Source organism: Balaenoptera musculus, chromosome 14, assembly GCF_009873245.2.
Source record: "Balaenoptera musculus isolate JJ_BM4_2016_0621 chromosome 14, mBalMus1.pri.v3, whole genome shotgun sequence".
NCBI lineage: Eukaryota > Metazoa > Chordata > Mammalia > Artiodactyla > Balaenopteridae > Balaenoptera > Balaenoptera musculus.
Window position 1 is genome coordinate 16,248,493 of NC_045798.1, and position 24,660 is coordinate 16,273,152.

General features: G+C 52.8%; 1 protein-coding gene across 7 annotated transcripts in view; it reads left to right on the forward strand.

The window, feature by feature from the left end:
* The window catches only part of HECTD4 (HECT domain E3 ubiquitin protein ligase 4), a 196,115-nt gene that overhangs the window by 168,832 nt on the left and 2,623 nt on the right, over positions 1-24,660 (forward strand). For 6 of the 7 annotated variants that reach the window (XM_036823844.1, XM_036823847.1, XM_036823846.1 and 3 more), the window contains 15 exons: positions 982-2,288; positions 3,301-3,508; positions 7,484-7,707; positions 7,796-7,947; positions 9,619-9,725; positions 10,420-10,543; positions 13,093-13,283; positions 14,400-14,546; positions 15,400-15,519; positions 16,187-16,342; positions 17,977-18,080; positions 18,333-18,554; positions 20,784-20,950; positions 21,236-21,431; positions 22,012-22,234. In XM_036823844.1, the coding sequence (XP_036679739.1) occupies positions 982-2,288; positions 3,301-3,508; positions 7,484-7,707; positions 7,796-7,947; positions 9,619-9,725; positions 10,420-10,543; positions 13,093-13,283; positions 14,400-14,546; positions 15,400-15,519; positions 16,187-16,342; positions 17,977-18,080; positions 18,333-18,554; positions 20,784-20,950; positions 21,236-21,431; positions 22,012-22,234 (3,648 nt within the window). The remainder of the gene's footprint in view (positions 1-981; positions 2,289-3,300; positions 3,509-7,483; positions 7,708-7,795; positions 7,948-9,618; positions 9,726-10,419; positions 10,544-13,092; positions 13,284-14,399; positions 14,547-15,399; positions 15,520-16,186; positions 16,343-17,976; positions 18,081-18,332; positions 18,555-20,783; positions 20,951-21,235; positions 21,432-22,011; positions 22,235-24,660) is intronic. The other variant, XM_036823845.1, reaches the window with a different exon arrangement.

The window sequence follows — 24,660 nt, forward strand, 5'->3', positions numbered from 1 at the left end:
CCTCCCTCGTGGGTGCTGGGCCTAAGTGGGATTCTCGGTAAGTCAGCCAGACCTGGCCGTTGGGACTCCCTGTCCGCAATGTGACTGGGGATAGAAGACACGCATCTGGCTTGAAGGGGACCTTGGCACAGATGTGTGGCCCACGGTTGTTCTAGACAGTATTTCCTAGACTTCAGTCATTCTCATGCCACCTTTATGTGATTTCTGCCACGTCTGCGAATCATGCCTATCAACATTTATTGATTTTTTTTATGGCAATCAACTCCTTTCTCCTTTTTTTAAACTTATACTGAATTTTAAAGGAAACTTTATCTTGCTACTTGAAACAGAAAATTAGTATCCCTTGCCATAACTAGAAGATAACTATAAAAATAAAAAGTTAAGCAGTTACTGTTAAGGAATTCTGGCTAACTACTGTTCCCTGTGGAAGGCTCTGGGTCTCTGGGCTATTCTCCATTAAGAATATTCTAGCCCCAGAGTGAGGCTTTCTTGTTGACAAAATCAGGACTGAAAGAGGAGTTTAAAAGGAATCATTTTTCCGTGTGTATTTCTGAGCTATCTGATAAAATTGGATTGTATGCCCCCAGTAGTAAGCGTCCCCATGGTTCAGGAAACATTATGCTAGTGATTTGTCACCAACCTGCTTAATAACTTTATGAGAAAGAAAATAATGATTTCGGGGCCAGAGCTGCAGAAGCTGGCTCCATGCAGTCACCTGGCACAGGGGTGAAGGCCACCGGCTCTAGGGCCAGCCTGCCCGGCTCTGCCCTGTGAGACTGTGTGACCGTGTGGCAGCCGTGTGAGTCCTTCAGCTCTTTGAGCCTCTGTTTCTTCATCTGTGAGATGGGGATGAAGGATGTAATGTTTGTTTCACGCGGTCGCTGTGAGGGCTGACTCCAATAAAGTGCCTTAGAACAGTGCCTGGCACATAGTAAGCTCTGTATAGGTGATTTTTTTTTTTTTTGCTTTCATTCGCCTCAGGAAACTTCCTGTGGACCACGGACATGGCGGCCTGCGTGAAAGAGCTGGTGTTCCACCTCCTGGCAGAGCTCCTGCGCACAGTGCACAGCCTGGAGCAGAGGAAGCACCCTGCCGGCCTGTCCTCATCCATCGCCCTCCAGCTGAACCCCTGCCTGGCCATGCTGATGGCCCTGCAGTCGGAGCTCCACAAGCTGTACGACGAGGAGACGCAGAGCTGGGTCTCGGGCAGCACGTGCGGAGGCTCGGGGACCGTGACGGCCACCGACCAGGGCAGGTTCTCTACGTATTTCCACGCGCTCATGGAAGGGTGCCTGGCGGTGGCCGAGGTGACCCTGCCTACCAACATGAGCGTCACTGCCAGCGGGGTGACCTCGGCGACCGCCCCAAACCTCAGCGACTCGTCGTCCTCCTCGTCGTCCTCCCCAGGACAGACGCCGCAGAGCCCCAGCCTCCTGTCCAAGAGGAAGAAAGTCAAGATGAAGCGGGAAAAGGCCTCCTCCTCCGGGAAGCGCCAGTCCTCGTGCTCGGTGGACTCGGACCCCGCCGTGCTGAGCATCGGGGGTGGCAAGCCCGAAGACATGCTGTGGTTCCATCGCGCCCTGACCTTGCTCATCATCCTCCGGCATCTCACCAGGAAGGACCCGCAGGGGCTGGGTGTGACGAGCGACGCCATCGCCGATGCCTGCCAGGCCCTGGTGGGTCCCACCGCCCATAGCCGCTTGCTGGTGATCTCTGGCATCCCCACCCACCTGGATGAGGGCATCGTCAGAGGCGCCATCCGCAAGGCCTGCAACGCCCACGGCGGGGTCTTCAAAGACGAGATCTACATCCCCCTGCAGGACGAAGACCCCAAGAAGCCAAAAGACAAGGCCGAGGGCGGTGATGGGAAAGCCGAGCCAGAGAAGACCCTTGGCTTCCCCAGCACAGACAGCTTGGAGGTCAGCACGTCCCGCAGCCCAACCCCCGCCACGAGCATCAGCGCGTCCGCATCCACCAGCCAGGCCTCCATCTGCAGCTCCCAGGGCATCTTGCAGACGGTCAGCGACGCCTCCGCGGAACCGCTGCCCTCAGGCCTCGAGCTGCCCATCCCTGCGGGCTTATTGGAGCCCCATGTAGTGTCCAGCCAGGAGAGCCTGGACGTTTCCCTATGCAGCACCGGTAGCCTGGGCAGCCTCGGGAGCCTGGGGGAGCCACTGGACAACGCAGAAACGGCCTCAGTGTCAGACATGGGCTCCATGTACACAGTCACGTCCCTGGACAAACAGCCCCTCGCAGCACGCCCCATCAAAGGCTTCGCGGTCGTGGAGGTAAGCATCTCATGCCTTGGCAAGCACTCAAATCATGAGCGGTTAGAATCCCCCAGGCCTCTTTAAGCCTTCCAATATTATTTCCAAGGGACTAACTAATAGGTGACATTGGGGCACTTAGCGGGCTCCCTGAGGCAGCTCTTGGAAACAGTAGTGATTCATCATGTTGATTATCTGTATTTGAGGTCCCATCTCTGAGTGTGATAGCAAGTCTGATGTCAGGAAGTAAATACAGTTCATTGCGGAGTGTGGGAGGGGCTCCAGGGGCTGACCTTTCCTGATGGGTGGGCGTCATCGAGTGTTTTCCAACTCAGGCCCCAGTGGCCTCTTTTTGAGTGGCTTTGGGTTGTTTTAACCATTGCCATTGGCAGGAGGGATCCCCACTGAGCAGGGTGAGAACAGACTTGCCGTTCTGTTCTGAGTGATTCTGAGTTTCAGATGCTGCGCGTGTTGCCAGATTACATTTCCACTTCAAGATCCCATGTGTTTCCTGGGCCTCCTTGTTTAGAAATCCTGCATCCTGTGTCTTCCTGCCCCCTGTGTAACAGGAGTCGGGTGCAGAGTAAAAACCATCCTCTCCCTTATTAGATATGGAGGGGAAGGCGCTAGGAGGAGAACTTGCACCCCCTTGCTCCCCACCCCACGGGCTCTGACAGGAGAGCTCAAAGATCCAGGGGTTGACTTCCTCCCAGAATCTGTCCACCTTCTCCCTGGGGATTTTCTCAGAGCCAAGCGTGGACTTTAACCCCCTGGGCATCTGTGTAGAGCCACAGACCTGACCGGGGTTTAGCAACAGAGAAGTCCAGTTGAGTTGTTCTCCTGCAAGTTACCACTGTTGGCACATAAGAGAGACTTTGCCGGGAAGGCCAGCTCGCCCAAGTCAGGCCGCGCTCACAACGCTGAAGACAAGTAGAGGGTTTCAGGGACAGACGGGAGGGAAAGAAAGTTCATACAGCTAGCTGAACGACTGGTCTCTCCACTCAAATCCTTACCCTTTTCCTTGTTCACACAGATTAGATCCCGAGCCAAAATCGAGAAAATCCGAGCAAGTTTATTTAACAATAATGACTTGATTGGTTTGTCAAGTTTGGATGGTGAAGATGAATTGATGGAAATGTCAACGGAAGAGATCCTCACTGTGTCTGTAGTAAATCAGAGTTTGTTTGATACGCAGGGGAGCCCAGGGTTAGAAGATTATTTCAATGATAAGTCAATTAAAGGTAGGTTATAGATTTTTTTTTAATTAATAGACTTTTCTTTTAGAAATTTTAAATTTATAGAAAAAAAACTGAGCAAAAATCATACCCCTCTTGGGAATTCCCTGGTGGTCCAGTGGTTAGGACTCAGTGCTTTCACTGCCACGGGCCTGGGTTCGATCCCTGGTCAGGGAACTAAGATCCCGCAAGCCACGCAGCGCAGCCAAAAAAAAAAAAAAAAAATCATACCCCTCTCCATGTCCTGTTTTCCCTATTTTTAACATCTTACCTTAAAGGGGAGCTCTGGGGGTCAAAGATTTAAGAAGTGATTCAGGGAATGTTGGGGAGATGGTTCACTGCTTGGTTAACAGAAGGTGCCTTGTGTACATGATGTGAAGAGAACACTCCTGCCCCCCAGGAGAGCTGTCAGGGCTCTGAAGGCCAGCGGGCAGGCCCTGCCACAGGCAGCCAAGGGACCACCAGGAAATGCTATGCCACAGCCTTGAATGTGGGCTTGCATTCAAGTGCTTTTTTCCTTTTGTCTAGTCAGGCTTCCCCTTGTTTGAGTTCAAGTGTATTTATTTTGTTCTGTCCTCTAGAGCTAGAATGTACCATGTACGTTGCTGGTAATCATTTAGTCAATATGCTCGAGGACAGCTAACGCCTCGCCCTTTAAAATGAATTCTTGGGGAAGAAACGGTTCCAGTTCCTTTTTCAGAAAGTCCCACTTTGTCATTCTGGTGGCTATTATGTGGGGGGACCCTACCCTGTCTGGCTTCCCCACTTCTTCTGTTCAGCCAGGACCCGGGCTCTATCGAGGCCCCGCAGAGCTGGATCTAGCAGATCCTGAGGCCAAGAGCTCACCCCCAGCTTTGCTTCAGAAGCAGCAGCAATTTTTCTCCTTTCTTTTTATAACTGTAGTTCTTTGTGTTGTTGTCTTTATTTTGCATCAGTCTCTCTCAAATTTTTAAATTTATGTTTTTTCTAACTCTTTAATATTGTTTGAAATTTCATAATAGAGTTGTTGAGTTCGTTCTGTTTTATGTTTTCTGAGGACAGAAATGTAATATTGATTATGGATTTTGTTGTTGTTTCAAATTATTATCCCCCAGTCATGAAATTTTGAAATACTCCCTCAGGGCTGGGACCAGAGTGAGGTAAATGAGGCCACAGAATTCAATGGGGCTCCAAAACAACTCAGTAATCTAGATAAATAATTATTTTAATATAATACTAATGAAAGTCAAAATTAATGCAAAATATCCACGGTGAACAAACTATTAAAATTTTAAATAAAGACAGGATCAGTATTAATGATTTTTCCTTTTGTGTCAGGCTTTAACATGGCTCAGCACAGTACTTTTAATGTTTTGCTCATCATGGGTTTTTTGTATTAATTTTGATTTTTTTGAAGAACCGCGTTACAATGTGTATCTTTTTTTTTTTTTTTAATTTATTTATTTATTTATTTATTTTTGGGTGTGTTGGGTCTTCGTTTCTGTGCGAGGGCTTTCTCTAGTTGCGGCAAGCGGGGGCCACTCTTCATCGCGGTGCGCGGGCCTCTCACTGTTGCGGCCTCTTGTTGTGGAGCACAGGCTCCAGACGCGCAGGCTCAGTAGCTGTGGCTCACGGGCCCATTCGCTCCGCGGCATGTGGGATCTTCCCAGACCAGGGCTCGAACCCGTGTCCCCTGCATTGGCAGGCAGATTCTCAACCACTGCGCCACCAGGGAAGCCCACAATGTGTATCTTGATCTCTGAGTTTTTTGGGACTCTTGTGCATGAGGGGCTGCCTCTCTATCCTCACCCTGGTTTCAGCCCTGCTCCCTTATTAGTGAGTACGGTGCCCACTCGGCTCTCAGCTCCCCACGTGGGAGTGGCTAGTGTACGATCTGTGAGAACCCTGGGGTCTTTTTCTGCCATAATTAATGCTTTGCCAGTCTTTTCATGCTTTAATCCGAATTTAGTTCTAGCTCCTGATTGTATTATGGTCAAACCTTCCACGTAAGATACTCAGTCTTTTGATAACACATTTGCCACGTTACAGCCACACGCATTTTGCTCAAGACTCTTTAAGTTGTGGTTCTACTGAATCAGCTCTTAGGTCTCGACCACGCCTTCCGCACACCTGTCTCCTCACCCTCAGCCCAGATGCCCAGGGGACCTTTGTGCTCTGGCTCCTGAAGCACGGCCTGAGCTGGGTGTGGCTCTGGAGGGTCAGACCCCCAGAGAGAGGGGATGAGGAGGGTGGGCGGGAGGACAGGGTGTGATGAACAAGTCAGTCCTGCCCGCAGGTGGGGGCCCTTGGCCACGAGGAACATGCAGATGCAGTGGAACAATGTTCCACTGGGAACATTCCTGACTGGCCCCTTAGGAAAGGTGAGAGCATCTTCTGGAGTGCTTATTTGGGGACCAAAAAAAACAAGTCTTTTTTTTCTCGTGCTCAAGGACAGTTTTCTTGTATCTGAGAGAACTTTCTTTTCCACCAGCTGGCTGGGCCAGGTTTCAAATGCATCCTCTAATAATAACTATTGAACAACTTGTACTTTGCACTAAAAGTACTTGCAGCCTCTACATCCTCTTGCTCCCTGGGGACTGTCCATCACAACAGACATGTTGAAGTTAAGGGAGGTTCAACCTCCATGATAAAGAGACCCTAGAGTACAGTAACTCAGACCCAGTGGAAGTTCATTTCTTGCACATGTAAGAGTCCAGGGTGAGCCCCGAGGTCTGCCATCCGGGGGCTTGTTATCTCCACGCAGCCAGTGGCGGGGAGTGCAGAAGAGAACATGATCTCAGAGAAGCAGCAGTGAGCCGTGGCATGAAGTGAGATCTTAGTTCCCTGCCCAGGAATTGAACCTGGGTAGCCTGGATGAAAACCAGGAATCCTAGCCGCTGGACCAGCAAGGGCTAGAGGCTAGAAGCAAAGTTCCCCTGGCCCTCACCCCCATTGAAAAATGTGTTTCTCAAGGAGGCAAGAACTGTAAAAACAGGTACAAAGTTTATTATTGGGGACACAGAACAACAACAAGTGGGAGAGCACACAGAGATACAGTTTGTTGAGTTGACAGAAGCAAGGCAGAGATGCACACCCCGGAGAGAAAGGGTGTGGGCGTCCTCCCTAATGAGGAGGAGCCCAGTAAAGAGGCGGTTAAGTCACTTATACAGGGCAGTTCTTCCGGGTCTTTGTTTACCTTTGGCCAATTACCTGGTTTCTTTTTCCACACCTGCCCTGCCCTAGGACCCTCCCCAACAGGCGTGCGCAACTTTTTTCCAAGATGGATTCCACCCCAGAGGCCTATGGGAGGGCCTTGGCATCACATATTATGGGGTGGTGCCCCTTCCTTTTTGACCCCCAAGGAGCCTTTCTGTGCATATGCAATGTCTCCCTTGCCCCAAGGATGGGAAATATATTATGTGACCTCTTGATCTTTACTCAGAACAGGGTTTAGCCCCTCTCTGTCCCTGCCATAACTGTTACCTCAAAGTGTCCACAGGAAACAAAGCCTGGCTATTTACCCTGTTCCTGTTGTTATTTCTATTTCGAAGTGCAAACAGGAGGCTGGTTGTAAATAGCTAACCTGGAGCCCACCTATCTCCTGTCTCAGGAAATGCAAACAGGGGGCTAGTTGCAAGTGTCCGGCCTGAAGTCCATCTTTTTCTCGCCCCAAGAAATGTAAACAGGAGGCCAGTTGTAAATCCCTAGCCTGGAGCCCATCTATGTCCTGCCTGAAGCAGACTGGCCCAGGAGGGGCCCACGTCACAGGGCCGCACCTCACGGCACCACACCTCACAGCAGAGAAGGCTGGGCGCGTAACTGGGGTGTGCGTGCAGAAAGGGGACACCGGGTCTCGGTGGACAGCTCGTCATCACCACTCACCACCCATTACCCACTTTCAAAAATAAATCGCTGATGAAAAATAAATCAGATGCTGCAGGGCTTATCCTGACGTAGCGTGTTCACGGCAGAATCGTTTGCCCTCCCTCCATTCTATAACAGGTGAGAAGCTGGTGCCCGGGGCCAGAGAGGTGCTGACGGAGATATTTAAGAGCTGCGCCCACTCAGAGCAGATGCTGAGCCTGACACCGGCAAAGCCCATCAAAGTGTCTGACATTTATCTCAGCAAAGAGCAGATCAATTCCCAGACGCCAGGCAACCTCCTCCACCTCTTCTTCACCAATGTTCGGCCCCCCAAAAAGGTGCTGGAGGACCAGCTCACCCAGGTAGCCACCCCATCCCCACCGCACCTGTGCTGGGCCTCGGGTGCCCCTGGGGCTGAGTCTGAGGCCCCTCCCCTCCGGTGCTCCGCAGATCCTGAGGAAGTACGGCGTGCCAAAGCCCAAGTTCGACAAGAGCAAGTACAGCAAGGCGGGGAAGGAACAGCACCCCGGGAAGGTGGTGAGCACCAAGCGGCCCATCACCAAGCCACCCGCCAAGGACAAGGCCGTGCTCAACAGCGTCAGGTGGGTGACCGAGGAGCTCGGAAGGTGGGCCGGGCGGGGGGACGCGGGGCCACCTCCTAGCAGGCTTCCTGGGAGGCTGTCGGCACCTCGGGGGAGCCAGACATCCTGGCTCTTCTCTGCTCTGCTGCCAGGGTCCTTTTCGCCCTTGGCTTTGTCAGCTGGAAGAGAACGTTTCATTTTACCCACAAGGATAGTAAAATCTGGACCATGCAGGCTGGAAAGCAGACCAGTCTGAATTAATAAAACATCTAAAATGTACAGAATTGTTTAAAAAGTCTAACTTCTTTTACCCACACAATAATGCAGTTATTGTAGAAAGACTGTTAAAGTGCACCCATGCATATTGGAAAACACTGAAATACCCCCCACATAGCAACTGCTTTTAACATTTAAGTGCAGAATGTTTTATTTGTGCATACATATTATCTTGTTACATTTTTTTTTTTTTTCTTTTTTTTGGCTGTGTTGGGTTTTCGTTTCTGCGCGAGGGCTTTCTCTAGTTGCGGCGAGCGGGGGCTACTACTCTTCATCACGGTGCGCGGGCTTCTCATTGTCTTGGCTTCCCCTGTTGCGGAGCACAGGCTCTAGACGCACAGGCTCAGTAGTTGTGCCTCACAGGCTTAGTTGCTCGGCGGCATGTGGGATCTTCCCAGACCAGGGCTCGAACCCGTGTCCCCTGCATTGGCAGGCAGATTCTTAACCACTGCGCCACCAGGGAAGCCCCTTGTTACATTTTAAATGGCTAAAATAGTACAATATTCAAAAGCATATGCAGTGAAAAGCCACTCCTCTTCCTCTCCGTCCTTAAGCCTCCCAGCTCCCTTCCCTGAGGCTGCAGTGTCACTTTCGTAGCCTTGCAGAACTGTTCTGGGTATACACAAGCAAGTGTACGCATACCCAGAGGTCGGGAACTGTACAAAATGCCTGTACCTTTCTGTTTCTATTTACTCCTGATCTTAGAGATGATTCCATATCAGCACAAAAAGAACTTCCCCCGTTCCTCTTTTAAAGTAGCTCCATAATATTCCATGTGTGGATATGCACACATATTTAGTAGAATTTTCTTTAGATACAAGTTTATGACTCTCAAGTTGAAATTCAGGTAGTGAAGTACTACCAAGCAGGAGTCTCTAGAGGACTTGTTTAAGTCATCAGAGAAAAAAAGTGTCTTAAAATTTTATTAATTAGTTATACATAAATGGGGCTTTTAAATCAGTACTGTCCCATAGAGCTTTCTGTGACGATGGAAATGTGCATTTCTCTGTCTGTGCTACTCAGCACAGTGGCCACTAAGCACACATGGCTACTGAGCACTTGAAATGCGGCGAGTGCCACCAAGGAACTGGGCTTGTAATTTTAATTAATTTAAACTTAAGTAGCTACATCTGGCCAGTGCCTGCTTCTTGGACAGTACAGCTCTGAAGTATGTAGAAAGAATGTTTGAAAAGTGTCTCTTTGAGATTTTCCACATTTTAAAGCATCAATTTGTCCTCATAATTTGCTCAGGAAACTTTTCTTGGTCAGAACAAGGCTGATCTTGACCCCAGCCCCCTCTGAACCATCAGCCGTAGTTGGGGGAGGGTGAACCAATGCCTGGTGAGGTTCTGCATTCCCCCCACTAGGAGGAGGTGTGGGCGTGAGGAATTCTGATTCCGGTGCTTTGGTCTACAGCAGGACTGCCTTGAGCGAGAAGAAGCCCACTGTGAAGCCGAAGTCACCGGAAAAGAGCAAGCCGGACGAAAAGGACCCAGAAAAGTCACCCACCAAAAAACAAGAAGGTGAACAAGCAACTTGGGCCTGATGCGGGCTTGGGGCTGCTTCCGTCCTGGAGATGGCGGCGCAGCCTGGGATCCAGCCTCTTTGCTTTTCCCTGACCACCTGGCTCCCTCGGGTTTTAGTTTAGGCAGGGCAGCCCTGCCCAAGACACGGAAGACATCCCTGGCCAACTGCGATTATTGCTCCAGGACTCCATCTCTGCTGACCTGAACTGGTGGAGGTTAGAATAGCAGCTCCAGAAATACCATACTCCCAAGGGAAGAATAGATGATTGCGATTAAAAGTAAAGATTGGAAATCTGCTCAAATTTTCTTCCAGAAGGGCACTTACCTGGGACATTAGAACCTTATCTTCCTAAAGGCCCAAGCAGACTTGGAGAAAGCTATCATTGTCACAAAAATTGCTTAGTCAGTCGGGAATGTTTCTGAGATACAGAAAGACGAGACTGGGGGGAAAGCGCTACACCACTTGGTCACCAGCCCGAGAAGGTGAGGCTGCAGCTCAGACCCGTCAGGTTGGGGGTTATGTGTGTCACTGAGCAGTCGGGTGGAGACAGTCTGTTAACAGACCCTGGAGTGACGGCAGGAGACGGGGGAGTTAGATGAATTGGGCCCTGAAAGAGAGGGTGCAGTGAGAGCATGCTGTGGGACCCCCACTTCTCATCGATTCCTAACAGTGTGAACACTTTTCCATCAGTCCCTGAGGAAAAGTACCTGACATTGGAAGGATTTCACAAGTTTGTTATTGACCGAGCCAAGCAAGACATCCGTAGTGTCTGGAGGGCGATTTTATCATGTGGTTACGATCTTCATTTTGAGAGGTAAGAGGCTGGTCAACCCAGTTGATACCTTGTGTAAAAATTGTTCACAGAGTAGCATGGACATATATACACTACCAAATGTAAAACAGATAGCTAGTGGGAAGCAGCCGCATAGCACAGGGAGATCAGCTCGGTGCTTTGTGACCACCTAGAGGAGTGGGATAGGGATGGTGGGAGGAAGATGCAAGAGGGAGGGGATATGGGGATATACGTATGCATATAGCTGATTCACTTTGTTATACAGCAGAAACTAACACACCATTGTAAAGCAGTTATACTCCAATAAAGATGTTAAAAAAAAAAAAATTGTTCTCAGCTACTAGACGCTTCCCCAAGCAATTACTTCCTGGGAAGCCATTCCATCTGGCCTGTTTATAATACCTACTGAGTTATTTTCTAATTTTTCCTAATTGTTAATGTGGATTTTCCAACCTGTTTGAAACAGTGTTCTATAGAACGGAAATTCACTATCTCACAGTTTTGGAGGCTGGAAACCCAAGATCAAGGTGTCAACAGGGTTAGTTTCTCTGGAGGGCTCTCCTTGACTCACAGACGGCCACCTTCATGCTGTGTGCTCACGTGGCCCTTCCTCTGTGTGCCTGCATCCCTGGTGTCTCTCCCTCTTCTTATGAGGACAGCAGTCCTATTGGATTAGGGCCCCACCCTGTGACCTCATTTACCCTAATTACCTCTTTAAAAACCCTGTCTCCAAATACAGTCACATTGGCAGTTAGAGCTTCAGCATATGAATTGGCAGGAATGGGACATTTCAGTCCCTAACAGGGATGATTTCTTATTCCAAAGAATCTTTTTTCCTTGGACTCACACATTCTCTCCCACTCTCCATTGCCCTCTCTCACTCCCAGGCAGGAGCACAGCAAGGTCACGAGTCACCAGGTCTCCAGGGCCAAACTAAATATGGTTTCCCCTTTCTAGCTGTAAGTGAATCCCAAGCAGGCAAGATGTCTGCAAACCAAAAGAAATCTCCCTGCCCTGTCCCTCTGGCTCTGCCACACACAGGCCTATACGCCCATTCCCACAGCAAGATGTACTGGGCCTCAGAGAAGGAATGGCTGCCAGAAGCATGCTTTTTTAAAACCCCGTTTTCAGAGTTGAGAAATTGTTTACTGCTTGGCACCAGCACTTTGTACCTTCATTGAAGGCTCAGAGTCGATGCCCAGATGGGCCTTGGATCATGGTGACAGGGCCAAGTTCTCTGACTGGTTTTAGAAACCAGTAAGAGACACGACTTTGGGGGTTTTCGTTAAAAGCAGAATCACCTATTTTGGACTAGAAACTGCATTCCAAGTGAAAAGGGAACAAATTGGACTGCAAATTAATTCCAAGGTGACACATTTGTAACAGCTGGAAGGGCTGGTTCACGTGTGTTATGGGGCCACGGTGATGACACATCCAGCCTGGAAGAGGGGATCACCTTCTGAGGGAGCTAGGTCTCTCTCGGAGCACTCCTAGGGTAGGACAGAGGTGGCCTGCAGTGACGAGAGCCTGGCCCCAGGCTCCACCACCTCCCTGAGACAGGTCCATCTGCGCGATGCACCCTGTGTGGCATGTGACCCCCCTCGAGGTGCCACAGGTTCTGGAATGAGAGGCACCTGTCCACCCACCTGCCTGCCTGCAGGCCTTTCTTGGGTTAATAGCTCAACGTTTGTAGAATAAGGACACACACACTCGATAAAAACCTCATGCAGTATATTCAAACACAAAGGAGATTTCCTGTGATTCTGTGCCCAGGGGTAATCACTTGGAAAGGTTTCAGTAAACACCTCTCCCAACATTTTTCCAGGAGTAGATGTTTTCAGTACTGTAGCGTGGGATCAGACACGACATAGTGTCCTGCAGTGTGCTTTTTTCATTTTTCCACATCATTTGATACTGTTCTACCAGATGATTTTAATAGCTGCCGAGCGTTCCGTTATTGGGGGTGGTGTAATTTATGGCTGATGTTGCTGTAGCAAGGCAGCCCTGACAAACACACCTTTGCCTGCCTGTTCAAGGAGCCGCGTAGGGGAACCCTGGGGTGGGATCGCTGGGTAAAAGATGATGGCTTCAGTAACACCAGCAGCTGGCACTTGCTGTGCGCTCGGAAGGGGCGGGGCACCGTGCTGTGTGCATCGCAGGTGTCCTCTCAGTGACTCCTCCTGACAGCGCGAGGCTGTGCTATCGCCAGCTCCATTTCATAGATGAAGAAACTGAGGCTCAGGAAGTAGGTGTGCTTTGTAGCCTAGATTTCACCCAAGGACTCCAGAGCCCCGTCTTTAACCCTAAGACCCTGCTGCCTACAGACAGCAGGGAGGCACGTGGGGATGCGTGTTGCCGTCCCCCGAGCCTGCTCAGCTTGTTTCTTTAGAAAGGAGCTTTCCCCTCAGGACAGGCAGTTCCACTGCAGTCAGCACCTTGGCTGAGCACCAAGAAATGCCTGGGAGGCAAGGCTGTCTTATAAAGGTCCTCCGGGAGCTGGGACGTGGCTGCGGAGGAACCCAGCAGTCCCCCAGCGGCCGCCGCCCCACCTTGCCTCTCCCCGCCCCCAGGTGTGCCTGCATCGACGTCCGGCACGCACACAAGGCCTCCAGGAAGTGGACCCTGGAGATGGACGTGGCGCTCGTGCAGTACATCAACCGGCTGTGCCGCCACCTGGCCATCACGCCCGCGCGGCTGCATCCCCACGAGGTGTATCTGGACCCCACAGACGCCGCCGACCCCAGAGTGGCCTGTCTCTTGAGTATGTGGCCCCAGGGGGATGCCTTTCAGGGTCCTCCCCCTGGGCCGCCTGTGGGGGCTGCCCCATGACGGCACGGGGTGGTTTAGAAGGACTAGATGCCCTTTCTGTGCCCTTTACAAAAATCCTTAGGAACACCTGCTGTGAACCGGGTGGGTATAAAAAGAGGGAGAGAGACAAGAAGCTGTGATTGTGGCCATTGAAGTTTGTGAGGCCTTATTATGTGCTCCTCGCAACCAAGCCAAGCGGCAGACACAGAAGTGCGGTGGCTGGGAGACAAGACCCCTGCCATCACACCCAGGCCCCTGCCTAGAGGCCGCCTTGGATGCCAGGCTGGTGTTGGGGGTGAGAGGGGGTCAGGGCAGTCTGGTAGTGTGTGTCCGAGACATTAGCCTTAATTACAAGAGAGCAGCATGTTTCTATCAAAAGCTAGGAATGCACACAAAAATAATGCGCACACAGAAACGGACATTCTCCATAAATCCACCCCTGGAGAATAAGCCCTGTCACACACAACAGGCCCTGGGCTGGCTCCGGTGCCGGGGTGTGTGTGCTCCTCGGGCCCCACTTACCCTGCTCACCCTCACTCAGCCACAGTCCGAGCCCTCGCTCTCTTGCAGATACGCGACAGTGAACGTGGCCGTGAACTGTCCCAACGTCAGTCTCACGGTCAGAGAGGAGACGTACTTGAGGGCAGACAAGTAAAAGTCAGTGTGCCATGTAATAGTCTCCCGGTTTCGATGTGTGAGGTCACACCATGGGGAGCTGGGGGAAAGGTACACAGGACTCTACTTTGTTCTGCAACTTCCTATGAGCCTGTAGTTACTTCAGAGTTAAAAGTTAAAAATCAAATGGTATGCAGCCCCGGCACAGCCGCAAAGGCCGGCTGAGCGGACCCTCAGGTCCCCTCCGAGCCCGGGCCTTGCCCTCTGCTGCTGCTTGGCACAGGCTCAGGGAAGCCGGGCTCTCTCACTCACCAACAGCCTCTGGGTTCCAAGGATAAAACCGCGGGAGCCTCCCGGTCCCTCCCCGCGACCGGGCCACCGGCGTCGTTCACAGACGGAGAGTCTCGGCCTCTCTGGGCCGAGCCCCCGCCTGACTGCCCCTCATGCCCTGCAGATGTGCCCATCGAGAGCCTGCGCCTGCGCTTTGCCCTGCTGCAGTCCCTGAACACCACGCTCGAGACCTTCTTCCTGCCACTCGTGGAGCTGCGCCAGACGCCCATGTACACGCACAGCATCGCGGCCCTGCTGAAGGAGGCCAAAGGTCAGTGCCTGGGCCTCCCGGGCCGACCCGATGGGTGGGGTCTCTGGCATCACCTGGCCTCCTGCAGCTGCCCAGGGTCCCACCCCCCCCCACCCCCAGCCTGTCCTTGGACGCACGAGTCTTTTCTGGAGCAGTGGTTCTACCCAAGGGCAGTTACTTTAATTATGCTCTGAAGAAAACAAATATGCTCTGAAAAAATAAATTTACTATAAGAGTTTTCAGATTATTTAGAAATACACAAACGTAAAGCTCTGACTCACTAGCTGCCCCCAACGTTCCTGCATCCCAGAGACGACCATCACTAACAGATGAGTCTGTCCTTCCAGACTTTTCTATTCACATACAAATAGACACACACATTTGTCATTTTTTTTTTAAATCAAAAAGTGGGTATCCTCTTATACATTCTGTTCTGCACCTCTGCTTCACAGATCTCTGCGTGTCGACACACACACCCTTCTTGCCTTGCTGTCCACAGCGTAGGTGTCCATGTCCTTATTGATAGACACTTCCGTGGTTTTTATTTTTTGCTGTTTAAGAAGTGGCCACAGAAACCTCCTTATTCTTTATGTATTTGGGTTTGTATTCCTGCAAGCGAGCTGTCTCATGGGCATGACAGGGTCCAAGGGTTTAATCCTGCGTTCACATTTGGGTGGAGACTAACTAATCACCCTCCAGTGGGGCGGGACCTCTTATGCCCCCAGCAGCACATCCCCCTAGGGGCCTGCAGTCCATCCCAGAAGAGACTGGACGGAGCCACAGGGGACAGCGTGGCCTCCGCCAGGCCTCAGGGTGACTGGGAAGGAAGGGAAGCCACCCCATCCCAGCCTCTCTACCACATTCCTCCCTTCAGGGCTGATCTTTTATGACACGAAGGTGACCGTCATGAATCGGGTGCTGAACGCCACAGTGCAGAGGACGGCTGACCACGCGGCACCGGAGATTACTCTGGACCCACTGGAGATCGTGGGAGGTGAGATTAGCTACACAGACCAGAGGATGCAGGCAGCAGTGCTTGAACTAGTTGATTTCTCGCACATAAGAGAAGCCTCTAGAAGAGGGAGTCCCGGGCTGCTCTGACATCCCTCGTTGGCGTGGGTGCTCCTGTTGCCCTGCTGTACGTCCCAGCCTGTGACGTCCCCCTCCAGTCCCTCCCAAGCTCCCAATCCAGGCAGCAGAGGGAGTGGGCGTCAGCGGCACAGGCCGTGCCTCAGTGCAGGGGAGGTGGGCTTCGTTCTGGCCGTGGACATGCTAAAATCAGGAATCTAGCACCGAAGAAGCAGGGAGGCTGGATATTGGGGAGGCAGCCAGGAGTCTCCACCACAGCCTGTGAACGGACAGACGTCGGGAGGGGCACGTGAGAGGAGCCCAGGTGCGGGGCCTCCCCCGAGAGACACGCGGAAGGATGGGAGGGGCTGACCACGTGGAGAATGGGGGGTGGGGGGGGCAGGCTCCTCAAGGGACCCATGTGGCAGACATGAAAGACTGAAGATGTTCCAGGAGCAGAAGGGAGGCAGTGGCTGCCCCAGGGAGTGGGGTGAGGTGGGAGCAGCAGGCCGGGGCCTGGCCATGCGGCTCTCCTGTGCTGGGATGCAGGAGGTGGCCACCCGGAGGTTTTGGCACTTCCTCTCTCGTTCCAGGGGAGATCAGAGCCTCTGAAAACTCCTACTTCTGCCAGGCGGCCAGGCAGCTGGCCTCGGTGCCATCCTCCCAGCTTTGCGTCAGACTGGCGAGTGGCGGTGACCCCACCTATGCCTTCAACATCCGCTTCACTGGGGAGGAGGTCCATGGCACCAGTAAGTGGCACCCTGCAGGCCCTCCGTCAGCCAGTTCAGGGTGAAGGCTGTGTTTAGAATGTAAACATTCCTGGGGTTATTTTCAGCCTAAATGGCCCAATATCTTACCCATTAACAAGAGTAAAGCCACATCCTCATTACCCTGCTCTGCACAGAAGCCAGGACTGCCCCCAAGTGACCATCTGTCCAGACTCTCCAAACCCAGCCCCCCTGGACTTGCCCCTGTCCCCTGGGGATGTGGCACCTGCCGCTGGCCTGGAACTTCAGCCCAGCGCTGTCCGGGCTTGGGGACCGGGCTTCTGACCAGTGCTAGGAGTGCATTTGCTGAGGAGAGACGCCCTCAGTGTGGATTGCACTTCTTTTCCAGGAAGAGCCCTTGGCTGAGGGTTGGTTGGGCCAAAAGCTTGTGTGTGCCCCATGAGAGACAGGGGTCTGGGGAGCCCTTGATCAGAATGGCACATCCTGCCATTTCACGCTGCAGGGAGGAGGAATGGCTGCTCAGAACATGCTCCTTCGTGGTCCTTTCAGTCCGTTTAGCCCAGACGTTCAGGAAATGCGCTGGATGGGAGAAGACAGTTCTTTAACTGGGCGCGCTGGGTGGGAAGAGCTCTTGGGGCAGCTCTGTTTCCCATTCCCGCCCTGATCATGGGACACTTCCCGCAGCAGCCTCCCTGCCGGCCAGCGCCGTGGCGTCCTCTGGGCACACCTCGGAGGCTCTCTGAGAACAGCTCTGTTCATTGAGATACCAGAACGTGCGAGGCCCAGGCTCAACACCTTACGCTCCTCATGACACCAGCACTGTCCCACTTTACAGGCGGGGAAACTGGGGCTCCACCGGGTTAAGTAGCTCCCCCAAGGTCAGCAGCATCACTGGGGTGCAAACCCAGGTCTGTCCGATTCTAAAGCCCAGCCCTTGGCGGCTTCAGCAGGTGGGAGTCTCCTGCTTCTCCGTGGAAGCGGCCAGGCCCTGACATCTGTCCCCAAGCAAGTCCTCCGCGTGCACAGCTGTCCTCAGTGCTTCCTGACCTGAGGACACTGATGGGATGCATGCGGAAGGGCAGAGGAGACCCAGCCACAGAGAGGAGTTTTGCAAGAAACCCAGAGGCACATTTGGAATGGCAGTAGGAGAGGAGCTGATCATTGCCGTTGCCCTTTGCGTGTGTCCGTGTGTCCATCCATTTATTTATGCCCTCACTGGACACACACTGAGCCCTGGGCTTGGCAGGAGGCAGTGCTGAGGAAAACATGGGGCCGTGCTCTTGGCCCAGCGCAGGGGACAGGCACGGGTCCCGCAAGCCCTTGTATCGGTGTCAGCTTGCAGCTGTGAGAAGTGACCCGCGTAGGATCTGCCTTTGATCTCGTTGAATCCCTGGAACTAGCCTGGGAGGTGGGTACAGTGACTGCCCCCATGTGCTAGGTAGAGGGGCTGAGGCTGGCTCCGTCAGAGAAGTGATTCCCCAGGAGCCACGCAGCTAGTTAGTGGCCCCGCAGATTGGGGCCCGGGTCTCCCAGCCCTCGGGCGGGTTCTGTTTTCACCTGCCGAAGCCACAGCCCAGGGGGCAGAGGAGTTGACTTCCCGGTGGGGACAGGGCCTGCAGGCAGGGTAGGCTGATAGGTCCCCATCTGTCCCGCAGGCGGCTCCTTCCGCCACTTCCTGTGGCAGGTGTGTAAAGAGCTGCAGAGCTCCTCGCTCTCCCTTCTCCTGCTGTGCCCCAGCTCAGCCGTCAACAAGAACAAGGTAAGACGCGAGGCCTGGGCAGCCAAGGCTGGTGGCCCAGCGGTCGGCTCCCTGAGGGGCAGGGGCTCGGCTCATGGGTGCGCGTCCTCATCAGCTCTGCGCCCTTTCACGAGCCTTCCTGGTCTGGGCGGCGCTCTCGCTGCTCTGGCTAGACATGCTCCTACCTGCCGTGGGTCCCGTGGGCCTGGGACCCATGTTCCTGCGGGGAGCAGAGGCCCATGTCAGTCACCTCACCTCTGCCTCCACTTCCAGGGCAAGTACATCCTGACCCCAAGCCCCATCACCTACGGGGAGGAGCAGCTGCTGCACTTCCTGGGCCAGTTGCTGGGAATTGCGATTCGAGCAGATGTCCCACTTCCCCTGGACCTCCTGCCCTCCTTCTGGAAGACGCTGGTGGGCGAGCCCCTGGACCCTGACCAAGACCTGCAGGAAGCAGACATCCTCACCTATAATTATGTCAAGAAATTCGAGAGTGTAAGTGAAAAGCCCATGTTTTCTGGGGGGCAGTGGGGCCCGGAGCAGTGCCCCTGGGGCCCTTATTGCCACCCCATGGCCTCTGTGTCCCCACCTGGGGACTGACAGCCATCTCTTGAAGAACATTAGGCTGCATAAGGCATCTCTGCTGGCGTGGCTTGCCTCAGGCTTCCCTCCCTGCCGACAGCAGCAGCCCAGGGGTGACTTAACTAGCCTGCTGGGCCTCATGAGGACACAGGGGTGAAGGGTTCCCGGCAGCTAAAGGAGTAGAAGGGTTGGGTGGGAACTGCTCCAAGCAGAGCCGGTTTCACTTTTAAGAGCTTGGTTTCAGAGTTTCACGAAGAGCACAGGAGATCAGCTCTTGGGTATCACCTAGGCAGGGCACTGGGAACGGAGCTCTTCCTCCCTCCCCTGTGCCTTGGGACACACAGAGATAATGAGATCACAGCAGTGTCTGACCGTTCCCCTCTGCACGCAGACCCGCCCACCTATGGTCGCTGCTCAGGCTGCGGTCGGGTCCGTCCATTGGTTCGGCAGAGTCGCTGAGGCCAGGCTGGGCTCACGTCTGTTGTCAGGGAGCTGCCCCGCTGCTCTCCGTTTACGTAAGGCCCACGCTGGAGAGCTGTGTTCAGAAGCCCTCACAGTGAGGCCAGGAGGGAAGTGAGGCTCAGAGCGGTGGGCTGGCTGCGAGCGAAGCCACTAGCAGAGCTCGGGTCTGGCCAGCTGGAAAGCCTGAGCTTTTTGGCCCACACGCGCTCCTCAGGTTAGAGACCGTCCCGGCAGAGTGTGGAGGTGGGCCGTGATCCAGCCCTCCCCACGGCCGGCGGCTCGTGCTCACCGGGGGCAGCCTTTGTGTCAGAGGCCTTGCGAGGCTGCTCTCCAGGGGACATCTGCTGAAGGAGGGGTCGGCCGATCGGCCTCCACTGGCACAGACTTGAGGGCCCTCGGAGGGGCCTCGTTGCCACGCTCTCCGTAGTCCCCTTAGCTGCCACTTGAGGGAAGCCAGCGCACGGGAGCAGCAAAGCCGGGGTCCTGGACAGCAGTTGGCTTCTCAGCAGAAAGAGGGCCGACGATGAATTGTTTAAAGGGTCAAAGCAGGACGCCCTCCAGAGGCTGGGGATTTTTGAGTAGCTGCCAGGCGCTGCTCTGAGAAGTCCTGCCGGGGGCGTGGGTGGCAGCAAAGGCCTGAGGCAGGCAGAGGATGGAAGAGGCGCCCGGGCAGACCGTCCAGCCAAGGCTTCTGTCTGGAGGGGATGGGCAAGGCCCCGGAGGGTGCTGGGAGACAGAACCACCTCGGGAGAGGCGGGGGAGGCACATGAACCAGAAAGAAATGCCCTGAACTTCTGTCAGGGGTGCCTGCCTGCGGCCTTCACCGTCCCAGAGCTACAGGCTTGTTCTCCCCTGGGGCAGATCCCGTCCTCTCCTCGGTGGCCCAGCATGCACATCAGTGGGCCAGATGGTGGAGGGGGTAGCCCGTGTACCTTCCACAGGTGGAATTAAGTCAGGGCTCTCTGGTGACAAGTGATAGAAACCCCAGGTCAAACCAGCTTAGGAAAAAAATTTTTTTTTAAAAATTAATTAATTAATTTATTTATGGCTGTGTTGTGTCTTCGTTTCTGTGCGAGGGCTTTCTCCAGTTGTGGCAAGCGGGGGCCACTCTTCATCGCGGTGCGCGGGCCTCTCACTATCGCGGCCTCTCCTGTTGCGGAGCACAGGCTCCAGACGCGCAGGCTCAGCAATTGTGGCTCACGGGCCCAGTTGCTCCATGGCATGTGGTATCTCCCCAGACCAGGGCTCGAACCCGTGTCCCCTGCATTGGCAGGCGGATTCTCAACCACTGCGCCACCAGGGAAGCCCCGAAAAAATTCTTTTTAGTGATTTGATCTTAAAACTAAAAGTACAGATATAGATTGGCTTCAGACAGGGTTGAATCCAGGTGCTCCAATGATGTCGTCAATGAGTGATCTCAAGATGGCCCCAGCAGCACAAGGTGCACCGCCTTCAGCCGTGTCCACGCCAGTGAAAGAGGGCAACTGTAATTTGGGTCTCGTTAGCCAGGCCTCGGCCACGTGCCTAACCCTGAACTGACGGCAAGGCTGGCGGGCCAGGCCACGGTAGCCCCCACCCGAGCAATGACCGACATCTGCCCAACTGGGGAAGGGGTTCCCTCTTCCGAGGGCCAGGGAGGCAGGGCAGCAGTCAGCCCCGCCCTGCCGTGCCTCCCTCCAGATCAACGACGAGAGCGAGCTGGAGGCCCTGTGCGCCGAGATTGCCTCCCAGCACCTGGCCATCGAGAGCCCCGACGGGCCCAGTAAGCCCTGCTGCCGGTTCACCTACCTGACCATGGCGGGCGAGGAGGTGGAGCTGTGCAGCCGCGGCCGGCACATCCCTGTGGCGTGAGTGCGCGGGGGCCTAGGTCAGGGGGCCAGTGGCTTCCACTGGGGGGAGGGTATGAGGCAGGACGGTGGGCGTCAGGAAAGATGGTGGAATATCTTCAGTGGAAGGACTATTCAGAAACACCAGCTCTCGGGGGGGGTGACACCCAGAGCAGGAGAGGAGTTCACTGAGGTGCCAGGCCTGGGAAATCCGGGTAACGGCCTGGGGCCTCTGCCCGAGCGGGTGTGGCCCCCAGGCCCCGGAGCAGCCTGCTGAGCGTCGCCCCTCACCCACGACCCCCGCAGGTGGGAGAACAAGGACATCTACGCAGCAGCCATCCGGAGCCTGCGGCTGCAGGAGCTGCAGAACGTCGAGTGTGTGACAGCCGTGCGCGCGGGCCTGGGCACCATCATCCCCCTGCAGCTGCTCACCACGCTCAGCCCGCTGGAGATGGAGCTGCGGACGTGCGGCCTCCCTTACATCAACCTCGAGTTCCTGAAGGTCGGTGGCTGGGCCGGCCGGGCTGACAGGCATGTTGGCAGTGGCCTGTCATGTCTTAGTGCTTCCTGGGCCCCAGCACTCTGTCCTCCTCACGTGTGAGAGGAGCTGTGCTCACCCCCATCTCACTGCTGTGTAAACTGAAGCTAAGACAGGTCACTTACCCAAGGTCACCCAGACAGGAAGTGGCAGATCACCTGCCTCCAGAGCCCATGAATTAAGTCACCAGCCTGAGGTGAAGCCCCCTCCACTGTTCCGCCTGGCCCGCTTTTGCCCGTGCCAGCTGGGAGACCTTGCCCAAGTGACTTCACCTCTAATGGGAACAGTGACAAGACCTGCCCAGCGGGGTCAGTGGGGTAATGTATGGAGAGCCCCTGCTGCCGGGCCTAGTGCATAGGCCACAGTCACACAGACAGACGCTGTTAGAACTGCCTTTGCGGTCCTTGTCATCATTGTAACCTCCCTGTGTCCTGCAGCCGTCGATTCCCTGCTGCACCCTGCCCCGGGATTGGGCCCAGCCTTGTCGGGGGGGCACTGGGTTAGAGGCCCAGGCCTGCTCATGTCTGCGGCCTTTCTTCCCCAGGCCCACACCATGTACCAGGTGGGCCTGATGGAGACGGACCAGCACATCGAGTTCTTCTGGGGGGCACTGGAGATGTTCGCCCAGGAGGAGCTGTGCAAGTTCATCAAGTTTGCCTGCAACCAGGAGCGCATCCCATTCACCTGCCCCTGCAAAGACGGGGGCCCCGACACAGCCCATGTGCCCCCATACCCCATGAAGATCGCCCCCCCGGATGGCACAGCAGGTACTGGCCTCCCCTGGTCATGTTCCAAGTAGGGACACATGGGCCCCGTTTGGAGCTGGGGCTGCTAGGCCCTGCATGAGGGGGGAAGAACAATGGACACGGACCCAGAACACCAAGGCCCAAATGTAAATGAGAGAGAGGCCAGGGGGTGGTGGGGTGGGCTTGGGGCCATGTGCTTCCCAAACCTGACCTTCGCCAAGTGGCAGTATAGGCCCGACGCTGACATGTCTTCTGAAATTTTTAAAAGCTTAAAATCCAGAAGTGTTTTAATCTTCCAACTTTTATTTTTTATTTTTTATTTTTTTTAAACATCTTTATTGAAGTATAATTGCCTTACAATAGTGTGTTAGCTTCTGCTTTATAACAAAGTGAATCAGTTATACATATACAATATGTTCCCATTTCTCTTCCCTCTTGCATCTCCCTCCCTCCCACCCTCCCCATCCCACCCCTCTAGGTGGTCACAAAGCACCGAGCTGATCTCCCTGTGCTATGCGGCTGCTTCCCACTAGCTATCTATTTTACATTTGGTAGTGTATATATGTCCATGACACTCTCTTACCCTGTCACATCTCACCCCACCCCCTCCCCATATCCTCAAGTCCATTCTCTAGTAGGTCTGTGTCTTTATTCCCGTCTTGCCACTAGGTTCTTCATGGCCTTTTTTTTTTTTTTTCCCTTAGATTCCGTATATATGTGTTAGCATACTGTATTTGTTTTTCTCTTTCTGACTTACTTCACTCTGTATGACAGACTCTAACTCCATCCACCTCATTACAAATACCTCCATTTCATTTCTTTTTATGGCTGAGTAATATTCCATTGTATATATGTGCCACATCTTCTTTATCCATTCATCTGTTGATGGACATTTAGGTTGCTTCCATGTCCTGGCTATTGTGAATAGAGCTGCAATGAACATTGTGGTACATGACACTTTTTGACCTATGGTTTTCTCAGGGTATATGCCCAGTAGTGGGATTGCTGGGTCGTATGGTAGTTCTATTTGTAGTTTTTTAAGGAACCTCCATACTGTTCTCCATAGTGGCTGTATCAATTTACATTCCCACCAACAGTGCAAGAGTGTTCCCTTTCCTCCACACCCTCTCCAGCATTTATTGTTTCTAGATTTTTTGATGATGGCCATTCTGACCGGTGTGAGATGATATCTCATTGTAGTTTTGATTTGCATTTCTCTAATGATTAATGATGTTGAGCATTCTTTCATGTGTCTGTAGGCCATCTGTATATCTTCTTTGGAGAAATGTCTATTTAGGTCTTCTGCCCATTTTTGGATTGGGTTGTTCGTTTTTTTGTTATTGAGCTGCATGAGCTGCTTGTAAATCTTGGAGATTAATCCTTTGTCAGTTGCTTCATTTGCAAATATTTTCTCCCATTCTGATGGTTGTCTTTTGGTCTTGTTTATGGTTTTCTTTGCTGTGCAAAAGCTTTTAAGTTTCATTAGGTCCCATTTGTTTATTTGTGTTCTTATTTCCATTTCTCTGGGAGCTGGGTCAAAAAGAATCTTGCTGTGATGTATGTCATAGAGTGTTCTGCCTATGTTTTCCTCTAAGAGTTTGATAGTGTCTGGCCTTACACTTAGGTCTTTAATCCATTTGGAGTTTATTTTTGTGCATGGTGTCAGGGAGTGTTCTAATTTCATACTTTTACATGTACCTGTCCAATTTTCCCAGCACCACTTATTGAAGAGGCTGTCTTTTCTCCACTGTATATGCTTGCCTCCTTTATCAAAGATAAGGTGACCATATGTGTGTGGGTTTATCTCTGGGCTTTCTATCCTGTTCCATTGATCTATATTTCTGTTTTTGTGCCAGTACCAAACTGTCTTGATTACTGAAGCTTTGTAGTATAGTCTGAAGTCAGGGAGCCTGATTCCCCCAGCTCCATTTTTCGTTCTCAGGATTGCTTTGGCTATTCGGGGTCTTTTGTGTTTCCATACAAATTGTGAAATTTTTTGTTCTAGTTCTGTGAAAATGCCAGTGGTAGTTTGATAGGGATTGCATTGAATCTGTAGATTGCTTTGGGTAGTAGAGTCATTTTCACAATGTTGATTCTTCCAATCCAGGAACATGGTATATCTCTCCATCTATTTGTATCATCTTTAATTTCTTTCATCAGTGTCTTATAATTTTCTGCATACAGGTCTTTTGTCTCCTTAGGTAGGTTTATTCCTAGATATCTTATTCTTTTTGTTGCAATGGTAAACGGGAGTGTTTTCTTAATTTCACTTTCAGATTTTTCGTCATTAGTGTATAGAAATGCAAGCGATTTCTGTGCATTAATTTTGTATCCTGCTACTTTACCAAACTCATTGATTAGCTCTAGGAGTTTTCTGGTAGCATCTTTAGGATTCTCTATGTATAGTATCATGTCATCTGCAAATAGTGACAGCTTTACTTCTTCTT